The sequence below is a fragment of the Perca fluviatilis genome, chromosome 17 (assembly GCF_010015445.1).
Source record: "Perca fluviatilis chromosome 17, GENO_Pfluv_1.0, whole genome shotgun sequence".
NCBI classification, from domain to species: domain Eukaryota; kingdom Metazoa; phylum Chordata; class Actinopteri; order Perciformes; family Percidae; genus Perca; species Perca fluviatilis.
In genome coordinates, this window is record NC_053128.1 from 10,134,165 (window position 1) to 10,159,720 (window position 25,556).

Here is a 25,556-nt window from a genome sequence, read left to right on the forward strand (position 1 = left end):
AGCATGCAGAGCCTGGTACTGCAGAGGCTAATCAGTAATGCGATAAGTCGGTGACAATTGTTTGCAGTTGACCAGACTTGACTGGTGAGTTGCTCGTCCAATCACAGAGCTCCGATCCACCTGATCGGTTGAGACAATTCCCACAGCTGTGAATATAAATGGACATTGCGTTCATTTGCTCACACTCGGAGGTAATCGAACACTGATGTGTTAATTGGGTAGAGGTCAGGACTAGCACATGAACGTGCTGGTAGAGATGTATTAGTAGTCTAATGCCCGCCCCTGTACTCTGATGAAGACAATGATTCCGTGAAACCTTTGACGTGTAAATCCCACGGAGGCTGTGTTGTTATTCCGGCCTGCCATCGCTGATTGAATCGATTGCCGTGTGCTTGCTTGCTCCCCTGTAGGCTACAAGCAGCATCAATCATTTCCTTCCTGCCAGAAACCACAGTGGTGCTTCCTTGGCATTTCAGCAACTTTCCCATAACTTATATTCAGTGTTGAGACTTGAAGGAATGCTCAATATAACCAAATTTAAAAAAAGAAACAGTTTATATATATTATATATATATCATTTGTGTGTGTGTGTGTGTGTGTGTGTGTGTGTGTGTTTTGTGTGTGTGTGTGTGTGTGTGTGTGTGTGTGTGTGGGGGTGGAGTTAGCAGCTTGTAAAAACGACTACTATGTGTTGACATGTTAAATCCTGGCTATAAATATATGATTTGTTTAATACTCCACCTCCATCTCCTACATGCAGGGCTTGTTAATAATAACTTTAATTTGAATCGTATCGTGGTGATAAGATTATATTCTTATCATATTATTAAAAAATGTTTGTCCTATTGACGATTCAAGCAAGCTGTTTTAAAAATTATATATATATATTATAGACTAAACAATCCATAAACTGTAAAAAAAAAAAAAAGAAATAGTTGAGAGATTAATCCATAATGAAATTTATTGTTAGTTGCAGCCCTAAGTTTGTTTTTACGTGTGTGAGTGTGTGTGTGTGAAGGGATTTATCTGATGTATGTCACATATTTGCCATAACATATATGGATGTCAGAGGAATATTGACCCAGTGATCTTGATATCAATCATATCGCCAAGCCCTGTATTTCAGTCCTGGTTACATAATCAAAGTGTTTGTGGTGCCCATCTTTAATAGCTTTAGGATTTTTTTTTAAAACCATCTCTATCAAAACACTCTCTTTTGCTCTGTTACGCTCCCATGCACACTGACACACAGCAATGACCCTGCTGGCAAAAGCAGGAACCTGTTAGCCATCTATACCTTTTTTCTTTTTTTTTCTTTTTTTTACAAAGACCACCTGGCCCCCTAACTCAGCCCACTCCCCTCCCTCACCCCGACCAACACAGAAAGAGAGAGAGAGAGAGAGAGAGAGAGAGAGAGAGGGAGGCCTAATTCAAAAAATGCGTGGTCCTTCTCTGCTCTCTGCCCTCCACCAGGATACCGAGTGGGAGAGAGCTGCCCAGACATCACACGGAAGCACCGTTAAAAATACATGTATACCACTCCTCATCATTTATTGATGGCCTCTCCTCCCTTTATGTTTATGAGGTGAGAGGCCTCCCTGTGGCCCTGGTCAGTGACCCCCCCAGGGTCCACCGAGGGGTCCAAGAAACTGCCTGTTCCCTTTAATTTAGCCGCCTTTCAGATGAGACCAGATCATAGAAACTCTTCCACATTTATAAGCTGCATGCGGGGATCACCTATAAATAGTACATTTCTGCTGTGTTGAATACTGTGAAGTTTCAAGAAAAATATGTTTTTTCAGCGTTTGGAGAATCTGCGTTAACAGGAGATTGTTAACCTTGGATGTATAATGGGATTAAAACGTGTTTTTAAATCGTCTTAACTACTTGTCATTTCAATCTGTTAAGGGCCATGTAAACCATTCAGTTTATAGAAATGTGAAAATCACAAAAACGTCAATTAAGATGCAGTTGTGAAATGCCTGGAATCCTCCATCAGATGCATTTAGCATCACGGTGAATCACAAAGTAGCAGTCAAACCAATTTCGTATGCGTACATCAAACACAGAGGGGTTATTTTTCAGTCTATGTAGCCCTTTTATTGTTTTGCGCTTGCTGAATTTATCACATTGTGTCTTCTGCAGATGAATAACTTTGCATTTTCATTCTGAAAGAATAGCTGAAACTAATGACTGGTTTGTGTTGGGATTGTATGGCCAGCGTTGCCGTTTCCTTAAATGTCTTTGTCTGGAAGTCATTTACAGATCAGTGTGGGATTTACTCATTGCCTGATATTGTCTTCTGGTCCCAGAGGCATTTCCAGGGCTGGTTGTCCGGTGGGGGTCAGGGCCTCGGGGTGTGTGTGTGTGTGTGTGTGTGTGTGTGTGTGTGTGTGTGTGTGTGTGTGTGTGTGTGTGTGTGTGTGTGTGTGTGTGTGTTTTTCCTGCCTGTCGTCTGGTCAAAGGGACTGCTGAGAGCGCAGTGTGGCAGGCGGCAAAGCCTGTCGTAACACAACAAGGTATTGATTGAATAATCTCTGTGTCATCTGATAGTGATGTGGCTTACACAGACCCCCCGCTGCAAGCTACACAGCTTTCATCCCTCCCTGGGAAAAAGTGGAGGCAAGTCATAGCAAGAGGAACTCAAAGAAGAACTTAAAATTGACTTTTTAAATGTGGCTTGAAAGGATTGTTTGGCAATTGTGACGAAGGACCAACCCAATAAATGTTTAACAAAGGGTTTTAACAATAAGGTTTTTTTTTTTTTTTTATTACTTGTGTATTGCCAGTATCGAGCCAAAACTCGAGTTAGTTGCTTCACAGGGTGACAGCAGGTCTCTGATTTCTTGGTGACTGTTCAGAGTAAACCGTGCCGCTATCAGGACAGGTTATCGAACTTGAGTCCTTTTTTTTGGGGTATCAACTGAAATGGGCGCCAGATAGATCTATCAAAGTATCGAAAGTTAGCATTGAGTCAAATTCTTTTAGTATTGTTCACTTCTTCTTTGGCTTGGTATTTCCTTATCTGAATAACGACAATTTTGCTAATTTTAGACTCTTTTAAGAATATTGCACAGTTCCTTTGTTAAAAAGAAAAATGGGTTTAGAATTTTTATATTCCAATAAATAATTTCAATATGAAATGTACAGTACATAATTTCACCACAGTACTGAGTGTTATGTGTCGTATTTACCATATATTCTCAGACATTTCAGCCTAATGTTAGCTATTATTAGTGATCCATCTTTCAGGAAAAATTACTAACTAAATTACTAAATTATGAAAATATGCAGGCTTATCCTGTTTCTTTATGATCAGTTTGAGATGTAGAAATGTCTCCTCCATATCATAGCTCAGACTGTGTTTTTACCAGCCGCAGGTGAAAACTCTCAACCAGTCTTCCTGTTGCAATTCCAAGTTGGAAATATTGTGAATTTCAGACAGCTACAATGTTTCTCGTTTGGCAAAATGAGCTGCAAAAGAGTCAACACAACCATCACTGGCAGTAACCTCTTAATAAAATCCAATATTAACACTAATTCAATTCCGCTAATTGAAAGGCAACTGTAGCCACACTTTTTGTTTGTTACTGTTTTGTAATAGGCCTAAATGCTAATAAAAAAAAAAAGAAGCTAATTAAACATTCTGTGACTTTAGCTGGTACTAGGGTCCAAATTGGGGTAGCCATGTTGGAATAATGTGTTCCCTTTGTTCCCATTCTGCCAACATTGCTTTAGTTAGCCTACCTGTTAAGTTAGCTTACCTATGTTAGCATTGTTAGCTTAGCTAGCTAAGCTCTGCCATCTGAATGAATTAAATCATTTCAGCCAGACAAGGCTGACTGTACTGAAACACGTGTAGGCCGTTTGTTTTGACAAATTTGACTTATGGTCTCAAAAGTTGCAGTTAATAGGCTAGGTATTATTTAAGACACTGGAAAACTTTTCTCAAAGCTGGGAGTTCTGTCTTCTATTCATTTGATCAATGTCATGTTTTTGGCAGTTTTACGGGTGCCTGAGTGGGTCATCTAGAAGCTGTTACATAATATGTAACAGCTTCTAGATGACCTGTGTATATTATGCTAATTTCACTCAGTCAATCTGGATATTCACCGTCCTATGCAATCCAGTAGAAATAAAGGAATGAGAGCTTTCCAGTGAAGTGTGTGTGTGTGTGTGTGTGTGTGTGTGTGTGTGTGTGTGTGTGTGTGTGTGTGTGTGTGTGTGTGTGTGTGTGTGTGTGTGTGTGTGTGTGTGTGGTTGTGAAGCAGCAGCCCCACCTCTTTCTTCCCCGCGTCTATCCCCCCTTCTCCCGCTCTCCTCTCCTGTCTTCCTCCCTAACCCTCCTTCTGATCCGAGAGGAAAGCTTTCATTATTTGCTGAGATTGGGATGTCAATCCCGCGCCCCTGACCCAAGTTTGTAGTCCCCCATCATATTGGGGAAATGATTAGCGGGGTTATCTCCACTCGGCGAGGCTTTCATTCCTCCTCACGGCCCCCGTACCTCCAGGCAAGGAGCGGATCTCTAACCGGGAGGCTGCTGCTCTCCTTTCGCCCCCCCCCCCTTACACTCGTTGATACTTTATCATGTACTTCATCTCTCTAAATGTCTCTGTTCATTGCTGAGTCAGATTCATTTTAACACCAGCCCCTCTCTCTCTCTCTCCTCCTTTTCTCTTCCTTATTTTCAGCTCTCGAGCCATGGAAATGTTGGTTAGGTGAATGGAGCTTGGTGACTTTTTCATTTTAGATTTTAATATGAAGGAGAAATAAAATAGGCCTATAGGCTAGTTGGAATTATTTTTTTGGGACTTTGCCAGGGTCAATAGGTTACACACAATGTGTCCTATACCTTTCCCTGCCTGACTCTAATGCAGCAAACATAAACTGAACATCCAACTGTAGCCTATAAAGGCTATTTACATTTTCTTACCATGTGAAGCATCGCGATTAGGATTGGGCGTCGAGAACCGGTTCCAACTTGGAATCGTTTGGAATCGATTGGAAAATTTGGTTTCCAATCCGATCGTCGGTTCCAAATTTAACGTGCACGTTTTGGTTTCCGAAGCGTTGTGTCGTGTGGCTTTATCTTCCGTTGAAAAAGCCCTGTAAAACTGTAAATCACCATGGTATCAAAATACAATTCTCCTCTTATCTGTGAAATAAGCATGTGACCCATTTCAACTCCACCCCTCCAAAAAAAAAAAATATATATATATATCAGAATTGAGAATCAATAAGAACTGGAATCGAAAGGAAGAATCAAAATAGTTAAAATCAAAACGATGCCCAACCCTAATCATGATCCTAGTTACAACAGACTGCCATATTTCCCAAAAAGTCAAACACTTTGTTGTGAGTATTACACATGAGGGTACATGTGTGTAATACAGTGGTTTTGCTCTGTTTGAAACACGTTATGGCTTCAAAGGTTATTCCAAACGGCCCTAAATAGGTAGTGTGGTGGATATGGAGGGCATGTGGGAATAAGTTGATGTAACCTAAGTTCTTCTGTGAATAACAGATATAATAGTCCATAAAGGCACATTTCGCTTATGCAAAAAACTGTAAAAAAAATAAAAAATAAAAAAGGATTAGTTATTTTCGTTTATGGCTATTGTTCAGGAAAAACGGCAAAATAGGCCATGCGTTTCTTGAACATTTTAATTGATCTATATTTCATCTTCCCCCGCGGATTTTGTAAGCAAACCCGCCGCCAGCGGATTGAAACAATCTTAATGCAAGCTGCAGATTTGCCTCATTGGTCCACTGCTAGGAATGAAAGGAAATATAAAAGCTTTCACACCACGAGCACAATGCAAATGACGCTTTGATTCACTCTTAATTTCATCAAAAGGTTGTTTTTTTTGTTTAGTTTTTTTTTTTTCTTCTTCTTCTTTTGAATTATTATTATTATTATTAGGAGTCCACGGGATTAAGCAGAGTCACTGATCCTCTGGGCCTAAGCCTTTTTTTTTTTTTTTTGTCTGTCGGGAGCTCAACGAGACTCCATCCGCACTTCATTAACCCTGAGCCGGGGACAATCCATGGTAAGAGCCGGGGGATTTACCACCAGCCTTTCACATGCAAAGAAAAGAAGAAAAAACTCTCCGAGTCACCCAACAAGACACACGGGGGCTTTTCCTTATATAATCAGCTGTGCACTTTGCAAGAATAACCCCCTTTTCATAAAGAGGGTCGTCGTTATCTGAATCGGTCACGGATCCTCATGATGGGACTATAATGATCTTTTGGCAAGTTGGGAGGTGTTTGATTCCACCCTTTCCATTTTTCCCCTCTTCACTTTCCCAGTCGTCAAAACTCGGCTCGGCACATGCACTGTATTTTTAATGCAATTTTACGCATCATAAACGCGCCAGTTATCAGGCCGTCAGTCTGATATTTCACGGCGTGGTCAGCCACTAAGTGGAGGTCCCAGATAACAGGTGCCATGCGTGGATGACAGCAGGGGGAGCTGGCTATCAAACCCATTATCGACTTTCAATTAAAACCTATTAAAGTCTTTTGTCTAATCGTTAACATCCTACACGCCAAGTCTTGTCCGTCAGCCTGAACTCCTTTAACCCCCAACGCGCCACGGCCGGATAACCCGGGTCCTCGCAGACTCGGAGGGGAGAGAGCGAGGCTGGTGCTTGGATATGGAGGGAGGGAGGGGCGGCGGAGCCGCTGACCAGCTGTCCCCACGCTGATCCCCGGTCTGTAGTCAGCTCCAGCCCGGTCACCAGCTGTTGGGGCCGTTTGGCAGAGGAGCCCACATCCAGCACCCTCAAGGAAAAGAAGGATGGAAACAATCAATTTCAAAATGGGATCATTTAGGGCACTTAAACAATTGTGCACATCACATTAATATTTCATCTCCTGCATTGTTTATGGAAAACGAATCGGAGTTACTGCTGTTAATTTAGGGAAGTGGGAATGGCGAAGAAAAGAACTTGGAGGGGGGGGAGGCTCCATTTTGTTGGCCCTTCTCTAAAGACATTAGCTGGAATTGATCTTTGATTGCACTTGTGTGTGTGTGTGTGTGTGTGTGTGTGTGTGTGTGTGTGTGTGTGTGTGTGTGTGTGTGTGTGTGTGTGTGTGTGTGGAGGGGATGGTTAGTCGTGCGCGTACTACGTGTGCGCGATTGCTGTTTGCTTTCAATTTCCAATCAAACGACCTTTCTCCCTTCTTCATGTGTTCATGCACTTATACCTTCTTCTTTTTTTTCTTCAAAAAAAGCACCAATAAAAGTCAACATTTCTTGTATAATTAACACAGAATAACATTAACATTTGTCCGAATTGAACTTAGTTGTGGAATCTTTCCGCAAATCTCCGCTTTTCTTTTGAAAAGGTTACCAAACGGGTGTTTGTACCTGCTCCACCGCTGACGCTCTTATTAACTTTTTTTTTTTTTTTTTTCCACGCCCTTCATCTCAACATTAAACAAATTAAATCAACGACACTAAACCAAACAGAGGAGGGGGAAGCCGTCTGACAGACATGTTCAAATTCACTGAAACACGTTTTCCTCTAATAGAAACCCGCCGCCAGCCCTAAAGATGGTGTTGATTTTCGAGCATGCTCCCAGAAAAGTGGCACTGTTTAATTAAAGCGACAGCAGCCATCTCCTCAACCTTTGCTCATTGGCACCGACATGTGTCCATAGCACTTTAAAAACACTCTTTTTTTTCTTCTTTTTTTTCTTAAGGTGGCCAGTCAAGCCCTCTGTCTCAAAAACACCAGGCAGGCCTCTTATCTATAAGGCTTAGGCTATGAAAACTCGATTCTTCTCTTTTTTTGATTTGGTCAAAGATGGCGTTTATTTTGGCACCAAACCATAGTGCTAAAATATCAAAATGTATACATTTATACATAAAAAAAATATATATTTTTTTTGCGTCGAGATGATGTTAAACGAAATGTTTTGGTATAGCCACAGGTTACCTGTGGGATTCAACATAGGGAGGTTATCCAGAAATGAGTTGCTTTAAGGCTAGAGCTGCATTAGGCCAACCAACACTTTGTTGCAGAGATATTGGGTTGCCGCTCTTTTGTCCACCAATGGACCTTTTTCACAGCAGACATGTTGACTTGTCATAGTAGGAAAAGCCCAGCTGAAATTGATAACCTTAACGATGGCTCAGTTCCATCAAGTGTCCCAGTAAGCTATTTCAGTGAGTCAGCATGCACAATACCAGGGCCTCTCCTAAGTGGAACGCAGCCATCAGTAATGGTTTGGAATACACCTGTGCTTTTCCTACTATGACATGTCAACATGTCTGCCGTGGGAAAAAAAAGGGTCTATTGCAGCGTACATCCACGTGTTGATTCCACCTGAAAAGCCCCGCGGCATTTCCGTTTTCACACATGATCAAGCAGCCACGTGATTAAATGAAAGACTTTTATTTCCACATTTATAAAAGTAATTCTCTTTTACATCAAATACCCCCAACACCCCACCGCTCCCCTCCCCCTCCTTTTCTGTCCAACTGTTGCTGTGAATTTCACCCCCAAAAAAATTAACTTCACGAAATGGGGAGAGAGAGAGAGAGAGAGAGAGAGAGAGTTTAGGGGAAGCTAGAGGAACGGAAAATAGAAATTATAAAAAAAAAAAAACGATCCAGGAAATATACGAGAACCACTCCACAAGTTTGATATCTGCAATATACATTTTCACCAAAGGAGAAGTAGAACAAGTAAGGGTTATCACGGCTTCATATGAAGTAACATAAGTAATGCACAACGTCTGTTCAAATACATCTATAGCAAACCAAGAAGGCAGTTCCACCTGGACGGGGACCCGGGTCCGAGCCATTTGTTTATCCAAAAAAAATAAAAAATAAAAATAACCTTACTGAGGTGATTGCGTCTCCCATTGCCCCCCTCTGCAGGGATAAAACTGCTTTTTTTTATATAAATTACTTGACATTTTTACTTCGCTAAAACTTTCAACTAAGAACAAGAAAAAGACTGTATATAGATTTCTTTCTTTTCGTAGCTCTCGTGTTTGTGCCTTTTTTTTAATGTGGGTCCAGGCATTCTTTCTCCGACAAATATGGTTATTGTTTTGTTTTTTTATTCTGACTCGTTCGCCTGTATAGTTTCTGATGGCTAATCTAGCCTAATACGTCAAACTGGATCACCGCGGTCTGAAAAAGACGCACTAATGGATCAAACCAACAGGAGAAAAAAAAACAAGTTTCTTTAAAATCAGTCTCTTTCGGATAAAATGCAAAATATTCTTATTTACAGGTTTATGACTGCTGATCGTCTTGTTCTTCACGTGTAAAGAAAAATCAATGACAGATTTAGGCTACTCATTGTTCCTTTGGATCCTCTAATTACATTATATTCATATTACATGGAAGGATGTTCTGCCTCTGCCACTATCCATGAACGCCTACATAATAATAATAATAATAATAATAATAATAATAATAATAATAATAATAGGGGATCTAATTGGCATTGAACTGTAGGTCAAAGTGCCACCAACAATTGTCTGTTGATGGAGAAAAAAAAACTGAAAACACTGAAAATACTGCAACTTGTATCAAATAAATACATAACTTAGATTCATATTGAAAAATAAATAAGTTATAAATAAAGCTCATGTCCCAAAAAAAAAAAAAAAAATCCTTCCACACAGACAGTTTGAGTCCCAAAAGCTCCGTCCACAGGGTTCAGCCTAAATCGGCCATTTCGCACCATTATAAAGGCCTCCAACTGTTGTTTTTTTTCTTCATCTTCTCTTGTTCGTCACGTTTTTATTTTCTCTTCTGTCTTTGTTTTTATTTCTACCTCTGAGTCCGAAGCTGCCATCGTCGTACAAAAAAAAAGAGAAAAGAAAAAGAATACGCAGCAGCCGGCTCACCGCTGCTGAGCTGGCCGAGGAAGCACGCCGGACATGGGGGGCAGAGGCGGAGGCGGCTCGCTGCCCCCCTGCAGGCCGTGCAGCAGGATCCGCGGGACCAGAGGTCTCTGTAGGGCCGGCGGGGGCGCCGAGGGGCCCCTGTACAGGTAGAGGGCCGCTCCGGGGTCCAGGTTGGACACCAGGCTCTGCGGGTAGAAGTACGGGGACGGGAACATCCTCTGCAGGGCGGAGTAGTTCCCAGCTTCGGCCAGCAGCTCGAGTCCCACCGCCGTCTGTCTCTTCCACTTCGTCCTGGAGGAGAGAGAGAGAGAGAGAGAGAGAGAGAGAGAGAGAGAGAGAGAGAGAGAGAGAGAGAGAGAGAGAGAGAGAACGCTGCTTTAGCCTCTGTGTAGCGGTAAACACACCTAGTATTAAGTGAGTGTGTTTGAATCTGACACCTAGCAAAATAACTCCCATCTGTTTACCTGGGGTCCAATTAAAAGTCAGGAATACATCTGTTTGTTTTTTTCTTCTTCTTCTTCTTTTTAAATCACCCAAATCTCCAGCCTGCCACTTGTATTCACACCCATAAGTCTGTTAGATTGGCAGTATGCACTCCATGCAGGTGAATAATTCATAATAAAGATAATTGAGTAGATATAGTGGTTTGTTTGAATTATTGATATGCACACATGCAACAATGCATTATTCATACTCCGAAGTGTTGTTTTATATTTATTTATGTCATTTAGCTGCCTGAGAGTCAAAGCTGCAGACGACTAAATGCTCCAAGTTAATTCAATCGAACTGCAGAAAACATTGCGGGAGACGGGTTCTCTACGCGGTGCATGCATGGGACTTTTATTTATTTACAAAACGTTGACGCCTCGCTTTTCAAGCTATTTGCAGGGTTATTGTATGAAATGAAGTGAAATCGGATAGGAGCTTTAAAAAAGTCGTTCTTGTTGCACGAAGATGCTGAAAACTGACGAAATAAACTCAACTTTTTCTGTTCTCTTAACAGAGAGCTATAATCGAAATAAACAAGGGTGCCAAAAAAAAAAAAATAATAATACAAATTAAACCAATCAATAATTGCTCCTGTTAAATTTACCTGATGTAGGAGTAACAGTCAGGGCTGAAACTAAGTGAACGCTTAATCGACTAGGTGAATGACAGAACATTAAATCAGAAACTATTATGATAACTAATCAATTGTTAAAAGTTAAAATGCCCAAATGTTCCACTTTATCACTGTGAGTGAGTATTGACTTTCTTCTAACTGAATGTCTTCCCCTTGTGCTTTGGGGGACTGTGGTGGTGGTGGTGGGGGGTTGTCCACTCAAATCTGACATTTTATGGACCATACGATTAATCAATTCACCGAGGAAAAAAAACTGCCGATTAATCAATACTAAAATAACGTTATGTTTCAGTCCTAGTGGCAGCGGCTCGTGTGCAGTTAAGTGAATTAACTCATGCCACATTTTAGGGTGAAAGGAAAACAGGAAAACATGGCGTCCCTGGGTCCATCTAGTCCGGAGCCAGCCGTGAGAAACCAGATTACCCCTCTTAAGTAGCAGCAGCAGCAGTGTCTTTACCTGCGGTTCTGGTACCAGGTCTTGACCTGTGTGTCGGTGAGGTTGAGGGAGGCCGCCAGCTCCATGCGGTCCTGGACGCTCAGGTACTTTTGCCTCTCGAAGCTGCGCTCCAGCTGGGCCAGCTGGTGGTCCGTGAAGGCCGTCCGGGCCTTCCGGGGCTTCTTGAGCCGGACCTGCGGGCTGTCTCTGCTGCTGGAGATCTCCCTGTCGCCCTCCTCTTTCACTGGCGGACACAAACGGCCGAGATAAGAAGAAGAAAAGAGACAAAAAGAACAGAAGAAGGTGAAAACCGAGCCAAGGCCTCATACTGCGTCATGTAACGCTGTACGTCTATCTTTGTGTGGACGTGCAACCTCGATACACGGAGGCGTGAAGAAATCTATGCAGCAGGCTGACAAAATAGCCTAACTGTGTCAACTAAAACACGAAATATATATATTAAAAAAAGGTCGCTTTTATGACCCTGTAGCTTTTCATTAGTGTGACGTTTCTTGCTTTTAATCAGGCATTTAATTCAGGAGAAATAATAAAATATGTAAAATATGAAAAACTCTAGTTGGATCAAGGCAAAACATCAGGAGGCAAACCAGAATTCTACTAACATTCAATGTCCGTGCTTTTAAATGGAAAGGACTTGGAGCTGCATGTCCTGTATGCGATGTGCTATATATAAATAGAGGCTTAATTGGTTGGCTAGATTTAATATTAGCCCATAATAATAATAATTAAAAAGAATCTTGCTCCCCCTTTCAAAAGACGCGATAAAGCTCAACTTTGGATCTATAAGGGGCTTCTTTGTTTTTAAATGTCACCTCATTATATTAAGTTTTAGCCTACGTCAGTGTTAGAGAATCTAAATCTAATCTAAAGGTCTGCGAATTTAATTTAATCCGTGAAAATAAATCCGTGAATTTTATTTTGAATAACTTAAATCACTGGTTTGAACACCCAAGTAAACCAAAGGCTGCTATTTGTTCACTGCGGATTTTCATGAAAGTGGCAAAAACGTTTCAAACATTTATTGGTAAAATATAAAAAATAATAATAATAAAAAAAACATGTCTGATTTTTACCAGCATGCTGTGTTTTTGTAAGTATTCATCTACATTTGAGGAACAGCTCATTTCGAGTGTTTGAGTGTGAAATCACGGCACTAGAAACAGGGCCTATGGGCTATATGGAGCTATTTGATTCGCTCTTAAATTGTTATGAAAAGCTCTTCCAATATTCGCGCTTCCAATCTGACATTTTTTCCCGTCAGCAGAGCCGCAGTCTTTGTTCTTCCACTGCGTGGTGTCATGTCGGGGCGAGCATTGATATACAGTCCTTATAGTCAATTCTCTGGAAAAAAAAAAGAAAAGAAAAAGAAAGGAAAGAAAAGAGAGGGGGGGGGGGGAAGCGAGCGAGGCGAGAGATCTTGGTAGTTGAATAGTTGAATCGTCTCAAGGAGCACAATAATCCGCCTAATTGAGCCACAAGGGAAGGACGGGCCTTTCAACCGCGACCGGAGAAACTTCACAGGACCGTGGAAATGAGTGGAAATCAAGAGCCGGGCGGCCCTCGCGCGGTTACAAATCTGATTAGCGCCTGGGACAAATTGCATCAAATCCCCGAAATATTATAGGAGGCGGATTGGTGGGAATCAAAGCTGCCGTACACAGGCGCTCTGTGGGCCCCGCGGCTTCCTCAATCAATCAGCGCGTCGATGAGCATCTCCATCCACACTGTGACACGCGGGAGCGCGCGGACACACGCACGCACGCACTGAATTTTGTCGAGCTGATCGATGACGTGACGCCGTATCAATAGCTGAAGAAAAGTGAATTGGGAAGAAGCATTGTGAACCTATAAGTAGATTAATAAAAAACGCCAACTAATGAAATAATAAGGATGTAGGCTAGCCCTCGTAGCCTACAGCGGTCGGCCTCTTTACAGGCACCGCTTCATTAAACTGTCAATGGAGGTGACATGTCTGTTATGGCTGACATGATTGGAAACAGAGAGGCCCTTGATGGCATTTATCTGGAGGCGACCCTGTCATCTCTCCCACCCTTCGCCTCCCTGACATCAACAGATGCTTTCTGGATCTTCTGCTATAGTGAAACGCGCCGCGCATGCACGCAGCCAGCCGCTGATTTTTAAATGTAGAAAAGGTAATGAAAAGCTGGAGTCATTAGCCTGTCACCGTGCAGGGTCACATCTCGTGTTTCCACCAGCGCCGTGCAGCAGCACAGGATCGGCTGGAGTTTCCTTAGTGATGGCTTCCGGTGGCCGGCTACTCATGAAATCTATTGCACTTTATTGATAAAGATGTTACAGTTTTTCACTCCCCCCCAAAAAAATTTTTTTTTTATTTAAGCCGAGTTAGAAAAATATTATTCTTACACACTAAGCTAGGCCTACTTATTAATGTTATTAGTGTTGTTGTTATTATTATTATTATTAGCCTATTATTATTATTATTATCATTATTATTATTGTTATCTTTGTAAAATAATCTGAAAAGGCATAAACACCTTTAAAATAGGCTACCTATTTTTTGTTTATATGTCTTGTTTTTTTGTCATCACCCAGCTCCGCTAAATGCTACATTACATTCTGAACAGCAGTTTGGCTTTCATTGAAATTCAATTTATTGTTGTTTTAACGTCATGCTCTTTTTTTCCACCTTGCACAGCAATTTCTTTTATTTATTTTTTTACTTTTATCTTTCTGACCCTTTTTTTTTAAATTATTGAATCAGTATTTATTTGGGTTGGCCTAATTAGAAATTAGGACAGAAAAAAAGCACCAAGACTAGACAAGCTGCAGCTATACAACATAGAAAACGATAGACCCAGAAAGGTAAATATAGGGAGCAACTCCAGACACAACCAGAACCACTTTTCAAAAGAGCAAATATTTTTTTCTACAGGAGCCTAAAGTCCAGTATGTAAGCAGAAGGCCAGATCACTTTCACCTCCAATCTCAACTCCCAAAGCAGAGCGGCTCCCTCCCCGTGTCTGTCCTTACCTTTATATTCGCTGTCTGACGACGAGTTGCTGTGGATTTTCTCCATAAAGTCTTCCGCGATCTTGGAGGCCAGCCTCCCTGCCTCCTGAGTCGGCTGGCCATTGCTGGAGTACGGCGCGCACGCGGCCAGGGGCTTACAGTCCGCGAGAATATCTCTGATGAGGAACGAAGAGGTCACGGTCCTCTGCTGCGAGCCCGCAGATATCTGCGCGTGCTGGAGGTGCGGCGGCAGGCCGACGCCGTGACCCTGCCTCTGGGCCACCTCGTCTACGCACTCCCTCCGCGGCGATGGAGGCGACGAGCAGCCGCTCTCCGCGTCTGATCTCGGGCTGAACTCCAGAGGCGAGCGGCACTCCCCCGCCAGGCTGTCCCCTTTGGACAGCGGACTTCCAGGCCTGTGGGACAGCAGCGAGTCGATGCCAAAATTGGACCCGTTTGCGGACGACTCCATTGTCTTGATCGAGGCCTCCTCAAACTACCATTTGGTATTCAGGACAAGTTTTATTTTAGGGAGGGAGGGGAGGGGGGGGGTTGTTTAAGTCTAGGTTGATCCAGCAGAGGAGAAAGTACCCCCCCTCCCCGCACCAAGAAAAACAAATGTTTATGGGTACGCTAAATGAAGATTATTCCTCCGCTATTTCCAGTTTCCCGACTGGTTCCCTAAAGAGCAAATATCTCCAGGCTAAGTTTGCGTTACAACAATCGCCCATGCATCCGATTCTCTGGTTGTTGTTGTTTTTTTTTTTGTCAAGTCTAGAAAGAGGAGTCCTCCTGCAATCGATGCAGCCGCTGTAGTCTCTTTTGGCAGAGTCACAGTCGATTCTTGTTGCTTCCCTTTGGCCCAACTCCTTCTGTTTGAGTCCAGAAGCCTCACAGGGAAGATGCTGCAATTATCTCACCTGCAGGACCCGAAAAGATGCGGAAATAATGACTCTGTCTGGAAATTTGGGAGCAGCAGCAGCAGCAGCAGCAGCAGCAGCGCACCGGTGTCTTCGGAAAGAAAGCGTTTCAGCACCATGGACAGGTACAGGCTCGTCAGACCTGACAGAGGACCGGAGGGGAAATGTTCAGGGCAGCTCGTCATGTGGCCACACTAACGACAGATGGAAAAACTGTTCGCATTCCTTTAAGTAGAACAAACAAAACCTAAAAAAAAAAAAACTCGAAGCAGAGCGAGAGAGCGAGAGAGAGGAGTCCGAGAGCTGGAGCAGGAAAAGAAGAGGAAGAAGCGGAAGACTCGGGACGATGCGATGCGCGCCGCAGAATCGAAAAAAGGAGAGGTAAAGTGGGTTAAATAGTCACAACTGGCAAGTAAACGGACGAGATGTGATAGGGGTGGGAGGGAATCCCAAAAAATTGAACTTGAGGAAAAGTCAGGAGCTAGGTTTTAAGAGCGCCTCGTCCACGTGAGTCCCCTGTGACAAGCCTTCATTGGCTGAGGTGGAGCTGGAAGTGGACCTCCCTACACGCCCACTCTCTCTGCCTCCCTCCCCCCCTCCCTCCCTGCCTGCCTGCCTCCCCCATCCTCCCCTCGTCTCCCTGGCTCATCCTCACTTTGATAAAAGACACACTGAATTCATCAGGAGACTCAGATCCAACTGTTTACAGGCAATTTTCCCACTGTTTGCTTTCATTACATCATTGATGAGGCTTATAATGGGCTTATTATGTGGAGCGGCTCGCTGTTTTTCTTTTCGACTCCCTTTCTTTCTCTGGATTTGTTTCCCACCTCCACAGCTCCTCTTTTTACTGAATGTATTTTTTTTCTTTATTTTATCATCACCACTAATTTCATTATTTATATTTTATTTATCGGTTTATTAGATTTGACATTGTTGTGGTGCAAATGTTTTGATGTTTCAAAATGGACGAAACGGACAAATTCTTCTTTTTATTTCATTATTAGGCCTATTTTATTGTTAAAATCATTTTTATTTCATGTTAATTTGTAGAGGGCTCTTAATTTTTGTATTATTATTGCAAAACATTGTTATTATTGAAATGTTATTTTTATTTTTATTTTAATTGGTTCGTCTGCCTTCAGTCCAAATCCCCAAACAATCTTTGCATACACCACGACAATATCTTTTTATGGTGCCTTTCAAGAAAATTGGTGAAAGAAAAATATTCGTAAATAAAGGCTAATGACATTTTTTTTAATTATTATTATTTTGAGCAGGAACAATGTCTCTCCGTTCCACAGTCATCATTTAGAGCATAACAACCTTCTAATAGTCCAATTGTATCCGAGCGTGACGCAAAACTTCAAGGCGCGTTTGCCATTGTGGGCACCTTAACATGCGTAAAATACCATTGTGTGCACTTTTAGCTCCACTATGCACAAACAGTTTGCCCCGCGCGACGGCCCCGACAGCCCCTAATAATCTAACTAACCCCCTTCTCATCATCATCGACATCCCCCCCCCTTTTTTTTCTCTTCTCCACCCCATGTGACCACAGACCACCAGATTGGAGGCGCGCGTCGGTCTCAGACACCGGCAGGTTAGTGAATCCGCTCCCCGCTCCCATGGGGTCCCATCACGGCTGCAAGCTGTCACATACGAGGCGGGGACAACACAGATATAAGGCAACACACACCAACCCTGACTTAGCTGTTTCTTTCTCCTCTGCTGGTGCATGAAAAGAAGCAGTGGTTTGATGCTTTCTCTCACAGTTTTTTTTATTGTCTTCTTGTCTTTATCCACGCTGTGCCGCATGACCACAGCTCCAGCACCATCCTAAATAAATCATACGGGGATTAAACTGGCTTCTTCCTCTTCGTGATCATCACACCGCCTGTAAAACTTATAGAGGAGCTTTCATTATTTTCATTTGTTTCTTGAAAGACCCAGACAGTCCTAATTGATTTGATTTTAATATGAACTCTTTATTACCCAAACTGCTTGGAGTTTTCTTAATTTCCCCCACACCTTTATGTCACAAATGTGGGTAAAATAAAAAAAAGGGATACATGGTATTTAACTGGTTTAAATTTCTGACAAACCAACCAGTAGGTTGACAAAATGAAATGATTAGTTTTGAAAGATTTAAAAATAAAAGCCCCACCACGCCAGAGCATGTGTGATTATTTTAGGCTACATTATATAGAATGAAACTGCAACTGAGGGTTATTTTCATTGATAATTATTTTGTTAATAATATTTTCGATAACGGCGTTGTCTTTAAAATGTCAGAAAAGTCATGAAAAAAGTCAAGAAAATGTCAGAATCCAAGAGGACATCTGCATGTCTCTCGTTCTGTCCAATCAACAGTCCAAAACCCAAATATTCGATTCATAAAAAAAGCAGCAAATTCTCTAACTGGAGAAACTGTTTAGATGCCTCTTCAAAAAAATATGAGTAAACAAATAATTGTTTTATTAGCACTAATAGACTGAGAGTGTACAGGTGTATTAAAATAACATGTTTTAGTTCAATGAAATGTAACTATTTAGGCTTCTGGTAAAGTTTATGAATCCTTTAAAATCTGAGCCTCTTTTGTTTTGGCAGAACACAGTGCAGACAGACGTGAGTGTGTGTGTGTGTGTGTGTGTGTGTGTGTGTGTGTGTGTGTATGTAATGATTTGGCTCATGCTGGTGCTGATTTTGGACAAGTGTCCCTCTGGTCAAGCGAAGCGCCATTTTTTTCTCTCCAGGAAGTGGTCTGAATTTGAGGGCCAGTGCAACTGTTACCCCAATAATGAAATACCCACCCACAATACACACACACACACACACACACACACACACACACACGCGCGCTGATGTTGTGGGAGGATGTTATTGATCCATGTTAAAGAGAAGGAAAGGAATCTTTTCAGGAAGTGGTCAGTGAATGTTGCATTGCTGTCTACCTCTTCACCCCTCTTTCCGTCTGATTTTATGATGAAATCATACTTTATTATTGATCCGCATTAAACACACCTTCCGCTCACATTTGAGCAACCCTTGGGCCATTCTGGCTAGGCTGGCAGCTGTACAGTTGAATTTAATTCCATGTATTTAAGACCATTATTGATATTAATGTTGTTTCTGATCAGGCTACTAGTCTTTGAATATTTACTAAAATATCAATAATATAAAGCCTAAAACAAGATTCACTGGCATCAGGTGCAGTTTCATCATCATAGTCCATGCTGACCTGTCAGTGTTAATAATTTATATCTGTGCTGCTTTATTTAGTTTTTATTTGTTTCTCTGCATTATTGGAATCCTGTCCATAAGCTTTACTACTAATAATGCCTGCTGGGCCTCCTTATGTTCCTGGGCTTTTGTGGGGGTAAAAGAAGAGAAAACATTACGCTAGATTTTATTTACTCGCTCGATTGAGCAGACCTGTGTGTTAAATATATATCCAGGTATGTTTTGTAAAAATGTGTGTCCCCTTTGAATAAACTTTGGCATCTCTATCGCTTTGGAACATCGAGTAAAGCATGTCTTTCGAGGGGGATGTATGTAAAAAGATGACTCCTCTCAACAAACAAACAGCATTAAAAAAACGGCAGAGAAAAAAGGAAAAGGAAAAGGAAAAGGCGCCTGCTCTGGAGCTGGTGCTGCACCCTGGACCAGTCAGGGATGCAAATGATGCACCTTAACGCCATCAGGTACTGGAGTTGACAGAAAATAATGAGAACTCGCTGAATCTTTTATAAGGTTAACACTCACATTTCCCAGTCAGCTGTCACACAAGAAAGAATTTAGCACATGCATGCGGGCGAAATAAACCTTCATCGTCTCATTAATGCTGACAGGGCCCTGGACCGGCAGCTCCCAGCGCCAGCGCCGCCACCACCTTCGTTTTGTGTCGGTAATTTGCAGCGGAGACAGACCCCCTTCTCCTGGAGAGAAAGTGGAAAGGAGGAGGAGAGGAAGAAGGAGGAGGAGGAGGGAGATATTAAGGAGGAAAGCAAGAGTGGAAGAGTGAAAGAGGGGAATGGTAGAGGATCGTGGAGCGAGTGCAGAGGAGAAAAGGGAGGGAAGGTGGGCCTGGGGGGGGGGGGGGGGAAAGATGGCTAGCGCGCCAGGAGTCTGATTCTCCCCTAATTGGAAGCATTGGGCATTGTCAACGGAGGATTTTCAGCTGCTCGCTGACAGGTAGAGCCGTCAGAATGATAGCCCACTTGTCAGCGCAAAAGACCAATAAAAACAAACCACTTTTGATTTAATTGGAGGCCTAACCGTTGTGTGTGTGTGTGTGTGTGTGTGTGTGTGTGTGTGTTGCCTGCAGGGCCAGGGGAAGGTGGGAGGAGGTATAAGGATGACTGGGGGCATTTGTGTCTGTGTGTGTGTGAAGGAAATCATCACTCTAGCCATCAATGTGCTCGCCCGGCCTCCATCTTCGCCATCACTCCTGGTCTTCCCTCTCATCTTTTGGCTGCTCTTTGGGGGCCGGTGGTCACCGGCTGCCCTGTCGTGAGAGGGTTTTCAGGGGGGGAGCCAAGTTTTTGCTTCTGTCCCGAGAGGGCTTTCCGAGCAGTAACATCAAAGCAGAGAACGGTTTCTCCCTCTTCTTCATCTTTCCCCTTCTCTTCATCCTCCATCAACAGAGTTGGGTTCTTGCCGCAGATGCCGGCCTTTCAAAACAGGACAGGCGATGTTTGACATTTCTCATGCTCCTCCGTCAACTGAGACCGGAGGAAACGGTGAATCCTAAACTTAATCTGTCCATGAGAGGAAATGTCACAGCGAAGCGACTGTATAGTCTCTATAGTCTGCTTTGTCTCCGTGTGCTCGTTAAAGATGTATCTGCTGAATGTTGGGGAATGTGAAAATAATTGATGTTAAAGTGCAAATGGAATATAAGGCAGAAATGAAGACAAAAGCAGGTTTGGGTTCAGGAGTAGTTCAGTGTATCTGAATCCAGCTTTCAAATTATTCCTCAAATTCCTCTTTTGTTTTGTTGATTTGACCTGGGCAGGGAACTTGTTACTGTCATTTATAAGAGCAGTTACATCAATTTCTGTTTCTAAAAGTCAAAGCTAAAGTTATTTTTGAAGAGGTTGAACTTGACTGGCCAGCACAGAGCCCTGACGTTAACCTTATCCAACACCTTTGGGATGAACTGGATCACTGACCGCTCAGACCTGGCATTAGTAGGTGTCTTGGGTGATCAGAGCAAAAGTAGACAGCTCAAAGTACAGGTGTGAACGCACCCAAGATGCATTGAGGACGCATTGAGATCCAGTCACTCAGACCACATTTGGAGTTGGTCTGGGCCACATATTGGCACATTTCTTTTAGCAGTGTGTATGTGGCGTCCACTGCCTAAGCGTAGCAAACCAAATCGCATAAACTGGCTTTGAAATGCCCGTAGAAATATATTTTGAGTGTGTCAAACATCTTGGGTCAATTTGGTTTACCTGGAACACACAAATAAATTGACCCAGTCAATTCTTTTGATTTTTTTTTCTTCTTTTAATTACCTGCAGACTAGGCAGGGGAAGTGCTTTGCTGTCTCCCATCGGTTAACAACAACAACAATGCATTTGGTCTTTGCAAATGGAAATGATGTACGTGTTTATTTCAATATAGAGCCGTGAAGTGAGATCCGATCGAAACTGGTCACTCAAGATGCATGTGACGTACTTAAAGCTGTCCACTTTTGACCGGATCACCCAAGATGCACGTTCACGCCAGGTCTGAACAGAGCCAGTGTTGGACCCCCACCCACTAATGCTCCTGTGGCTGAATGGGAGCAATCCCTGAAGCCAGGTTCCAATATCCGGTGGAAAGCCTGAAATCAGTTATAGTATTTAGCAAAACGACTACTTGGATGTTTTTATCGTTGCTCTTTGACGATGAAAACAGAGGGAGAGGATTAAACATTGTGGAAAAATAATTAGTTTGACTCCAGAATTGGAGAAGTCTGTGTACTTTTGGAACTGGATCCACACTAGCACTGTGTTAATTGACAGTTTTCAACGGTGGAGATCGTATGTAGCTCATTACCGCCTCACATATGGATTCCCGTGGGGCCACTTACACTCTAGTAAATATTTGCATGGTGCAATGTGTTGTGTGGATTGAAGTGTCAACCAAATGTCAAGTGACTCTGAAATATCTTCATCCGTTAATGAAACTATACTGTCCAGATGGCATCACGTTTTGGGTCTTATTGTATATACGGCACAGTAGAGCTTTATAGCACTTTTAATGGTTTTAAAGAGTGATCTAGGTTGTTTCATGTTCTCTACAAAGCACTATCGGCCGCTGATCACTTTGACAAGAGTGATTCACTTTTCGCGACTTCACTAGGAGACACTGACGCAGCACCTTAAAATAACAATTTCATGGTCAAACTAAAGGCCCAGACACACCGACCAGACGGTCGAACCTCGGCAGAAAAGCCAGTTGGACTGATCAGTCTCCCTGAGTTGGTCAAAAAAGTGCCTCGGAACACACCAAAGCGACGAGACGTAATACATAACAGCAGCAACGCTAATCTATATTGTCACCCAAAAATGAAAACCGGCAGCTGATTGGACGAACGCATCATCATCATCAGGTCTGGTTTCTCTGGAAATTCAAAGACAGACTGTCATGGCGGCTCGTTCAGAATACGATCTCATATTGTACTAAAATAGTTCACCGAAACGTGCTTCCAAAAACATTTTAAGCGAGAAATAGGCCGTGCAGTTGCTGAATCTGTCTTCATTTCAGATCAACAAAGGTCAATTTAAAAGATTTTCCTCAGATTTTGAGAGACTCTAGTCACGCTCATTCTGCTCCCCATCCGGGTTAGCGCTCTACCAATCATATGGGTCATTTGAGTCCGACTGTCGGCAGTGCCCGCCCCGCCGATTATACATGTCAAATTGGCCAAAATGAAGGCCGACGGCCCCTCGGACGGACGACGGCATGGAACACACCGAACAGACTCGAGTCGCTGACCTCGCCAGACTGTCTAACGGCCGATTGTCGGCTCGGTGTGTCCGGGCCTTTAGACTTGATAGTGGTCGGGCTTTCCTCATTTACTGTTCATCCATAAGCCTATGAAAAATAATGCACTGTAATTTGAATGTAATCCAAGTATTTATTACTGTAAGCCCCACATTGACGTTTTCTGTGAGGCATGGACTTAGTATCCGTAGTAGTAATGGCCGGAGCAAAGAAGGAGATCAGGGGACGTAGTATAAGAGTGCTAAAATCTACATAGGTAGGAAGTCGGGATGTGGATGGGTCCCAAAACAAAGGACTTTCCCCCAGGGTTTGTGTGTTTGTGTACCGGAGGTACCGTTTTTCCAGGTCGTTTTGGTGCCTAAACTTAACCGTAACGGTGATGGTCACGTACCGGTTAGCCGTTTCAAATATAACGTCATATTTAGTAAGATATCAAACAAATCGTTGTGCATACGTTTTCGTAAAATATGCGAACCGTTAATGAGAATACTGTAAATTGTAGTGGTTCATTTTCCGTTTATTGTAATTTGTAGATTATATTTTTGGGGCATTTTAGGCCTTTATTTCCACAGGACAGATGAAGACATGGCAGGGGAGAGAGAGGGGGAATGACATACAGCAAAGGGCCGCAGGTCGGAGTCAAACCCGCGGCCGATGCGTCGAGGAGTAAACCTCTATACAGTACATGTGCGCCTGCTCTACCAACTAAGCTAACCCGGCCTCACAAAGACCACAATTAATGAATAGTTATAATAATTAGGATGCCTTAGTTGGCTCTCTTGACTAATGTGTGTGTATTTCCTAATTGCAGGTCCACACATGCATCTGAATATGCACCTAGCCACCCGCCCTGCGCTGTCGGCCCTGGCGTGCATGCCCCTTGCAGCCAGTGTTTTATTATTCTTGACAGAGTTCAACGAACACATCTGGTCAGAGGATAAGAGGGGATGGAGGGACGGTGCCAAGAGGCGGAGAGGTGAGTGAGGAGCCAATGGGGAGGGGCGTGGGCAGGGGGAGGACGAGGGCCTACAGACATCCATCATAACCAGCCCTAATGAGGAATGCCAGCTCCTTCAAACTAGGGCCAACTCTACTTTCGCTGACCTTTGACCCTCTTGGGCCTAAACCAAGAAGATGATTAGAGCCACCAGGAATGAGATGGAGGGGATCTGGCTTTAAGTGATTTGTTTAGTAAGTGTTAGGTATTTTAATTAGCAGTAGGGCTTCATCTGATTATTATTTTAATTACCAATTAGTCCAATTGTTCCCCATGCAGGACTTCCATCCCAGGTGTTCTAATGCCTTAAAACAGCACATGTATATTATGTTTAAAGACCACAAGCAGCCCTGTGAATTCTGACTCTTCTGTCAGGAGCTAAGGCAGAAGTGGTATGGAGGAGCTTGGGATTGTTGGATGGGATGACAACAGTTGTGACTTGGATATGGGAGACCACTAATTTGTTTGCTGTTTTCTTTCAACAGTCATCATTGGTTTCTTTCTAACCAAATTTTTCTCTCAACCGTTGACGATGAATGTTTCCTAACTATAACAAAGTACTTATTTCAACCCAAACCATGATGTTTCCCTTAACCCCATGAATACGTTGTTTCCTTAGATAAACATAACCAAGAACCAGATCAGAAAACACTAATATGAATCTTTTTGTAACAGTTATTTCACGTGTTTGGCAGTAAGGTATTACTTAGTAACTTTTAATAGTTATGTGATTACTTTTTTCATTAACTAAGTAGTGTCAGAGATTACTATTTAAAGTTCAGATATTACATTGCTAGTGCCGCTTTGTTACTTTACCATTTGAGGGCCGGTTTGTTTGCTATCTCGACAGCGCTCGGATGGATGGTTGATATCATTTCTCTGTGCGCTCAGTGGGCAGACTGCTGTGGGACGGGGCGGGAGGTGGGGGGAGGCAGTTAGCCTCTACCAAAAGAGGAGAAATGTCCATAATTGAAACATTGTCTTATGTGTCAAGTTAGCAGCCAGCTAGCCACTGGTAGCTTTGGTTGTTCGTTTTGTTTTTTACATTGTGTGTGTGTGTGTGTGCGTGTGTCATCATGGCAGAAAGTAGCCCTGAAACAGCTACTGTAGCAGGAACTACCACAGTGGCAGTTTGAGTACTTTGCCAGCTGTTTATGTCTGTCTGTCTGTAGCCAGATTTTGTCAACACGATAGCGTTACCACTCCCACTTTACGCCCCTGGCCTGATAACCGTGCAAGATACAGTCACGAAACTTTACAGGTGTGTAGTTTTTTTTTTTACAGGTGGGGGCATTTTTAAGCCTTTATTTATACAGGACAGCTGGAGACATGAAAGGGGAGAGAGAGGGGCAATGACATGCAGCAAAGGGTCGGAGTCGAACCTGCGGCCACTGCATCGAGGAGTAAACCTCTATATATGGGCGCCTGCTTTACCAGGTGAGCTACCCAGGCGCCCAGGTGTGTAGTTGAGATCAAGATGAAGGCAGAGTTTGAAAATGGGTGTGGTTTGTGCAAGGGTGCTGGAAGTAGGGGTCGGTGGGAAGTAGGGCTGCACGATATGAGGAAAATATACGATAGGCGATAACGTTGCTGAACGATATTACTTGCGATAGATAAACAGATGCTAAAGTGTACTCAGTTCTGCATTTCTGCTGCTTTCTGTATTCTGCTTTAGTACAACAATTTGCTTGTTGATTTTAAAACAAATGAAAGGAAATAATTTCCAAAAAGTTTTTATTATACAAATTGAACATTGAATTGAACATAAAACGCGACACATATTTTGTCGTTTAGTTTGGAGGACCTGTTGGCCAATATGATACCTGCTGTGGGACACTTTTTGGGACACTTTTTTGATTCTTTGTTTTGAGGAAGATACACAAATTTTTCTACAAAACCCTGTTTTCATCAAAGAAAATAAGCCAAACTTCTTAAATGTTCAAAATGTTACTGTGGTCGTAACACAAACAGCTGTACAGGCACGTCTAAATAAACTACAATCTAAATAGCAAAACTATGATTTTAATCACAAATCATATAGAAGTTTGGCTTATTTTGTTTGATGAAAACAGGGTTTTGTAGAAAAATGTGTGTATCTCCCTCAAAACAAAGAATCAAAAAAGTGTCCCACAGCAGGTATCATATTGGCCAACAGGTCCTCCAAACTAAACAACAAAATAAATTGCCTTCCAA

At 42.7% G+C, this 25,556-nt stretch overlaps 1 protein-coding gene and 1 long non-coding RNA gene across 2 annotated transcripts in view; one reads left to right on the forward strand and one right to left on the reverse strand.

Moving 5' to 3' along the window:
- Nucleotides 1–23,332, forward strand: part of LOC120545223 — a 110,688-nt gene extending 87,356 nt beyond the window's left edge. The window contains exon 4 of the long non-coding RNA XR_005636632.1: nt 23,178–23,332. This is a non-coding gene — a long non-coding RNA (uncharacterized LOC120545223). The remainder of the gene's footprint in view (nt 1–23,177) is intronic.
- On the reverse strand, nt 8,906–15,839 carry barhl1b (BarH-like homeobox 1b). The gene is made up of 3 exons (XM_039779364.1): nt 14,469–15,839; nt 11,457–11,679; nt 8,906–10,167 (listed from the first exon to the last, which is right to left on the reverse strand). Exons 1-3 carry the CDS (start codon nt 14,917–14,919, stop codon nt 9,873–9,875), a joined length of 969 nt encoding a protein of 322 aa, XP_039635298.1. The 5' UTR covers nt 14,920–15,839; the 3' UTR covers nt 8,906–9,872.
- Nucleotides 23,333–25,556: the final 2,224 nt, after the last annotated feature.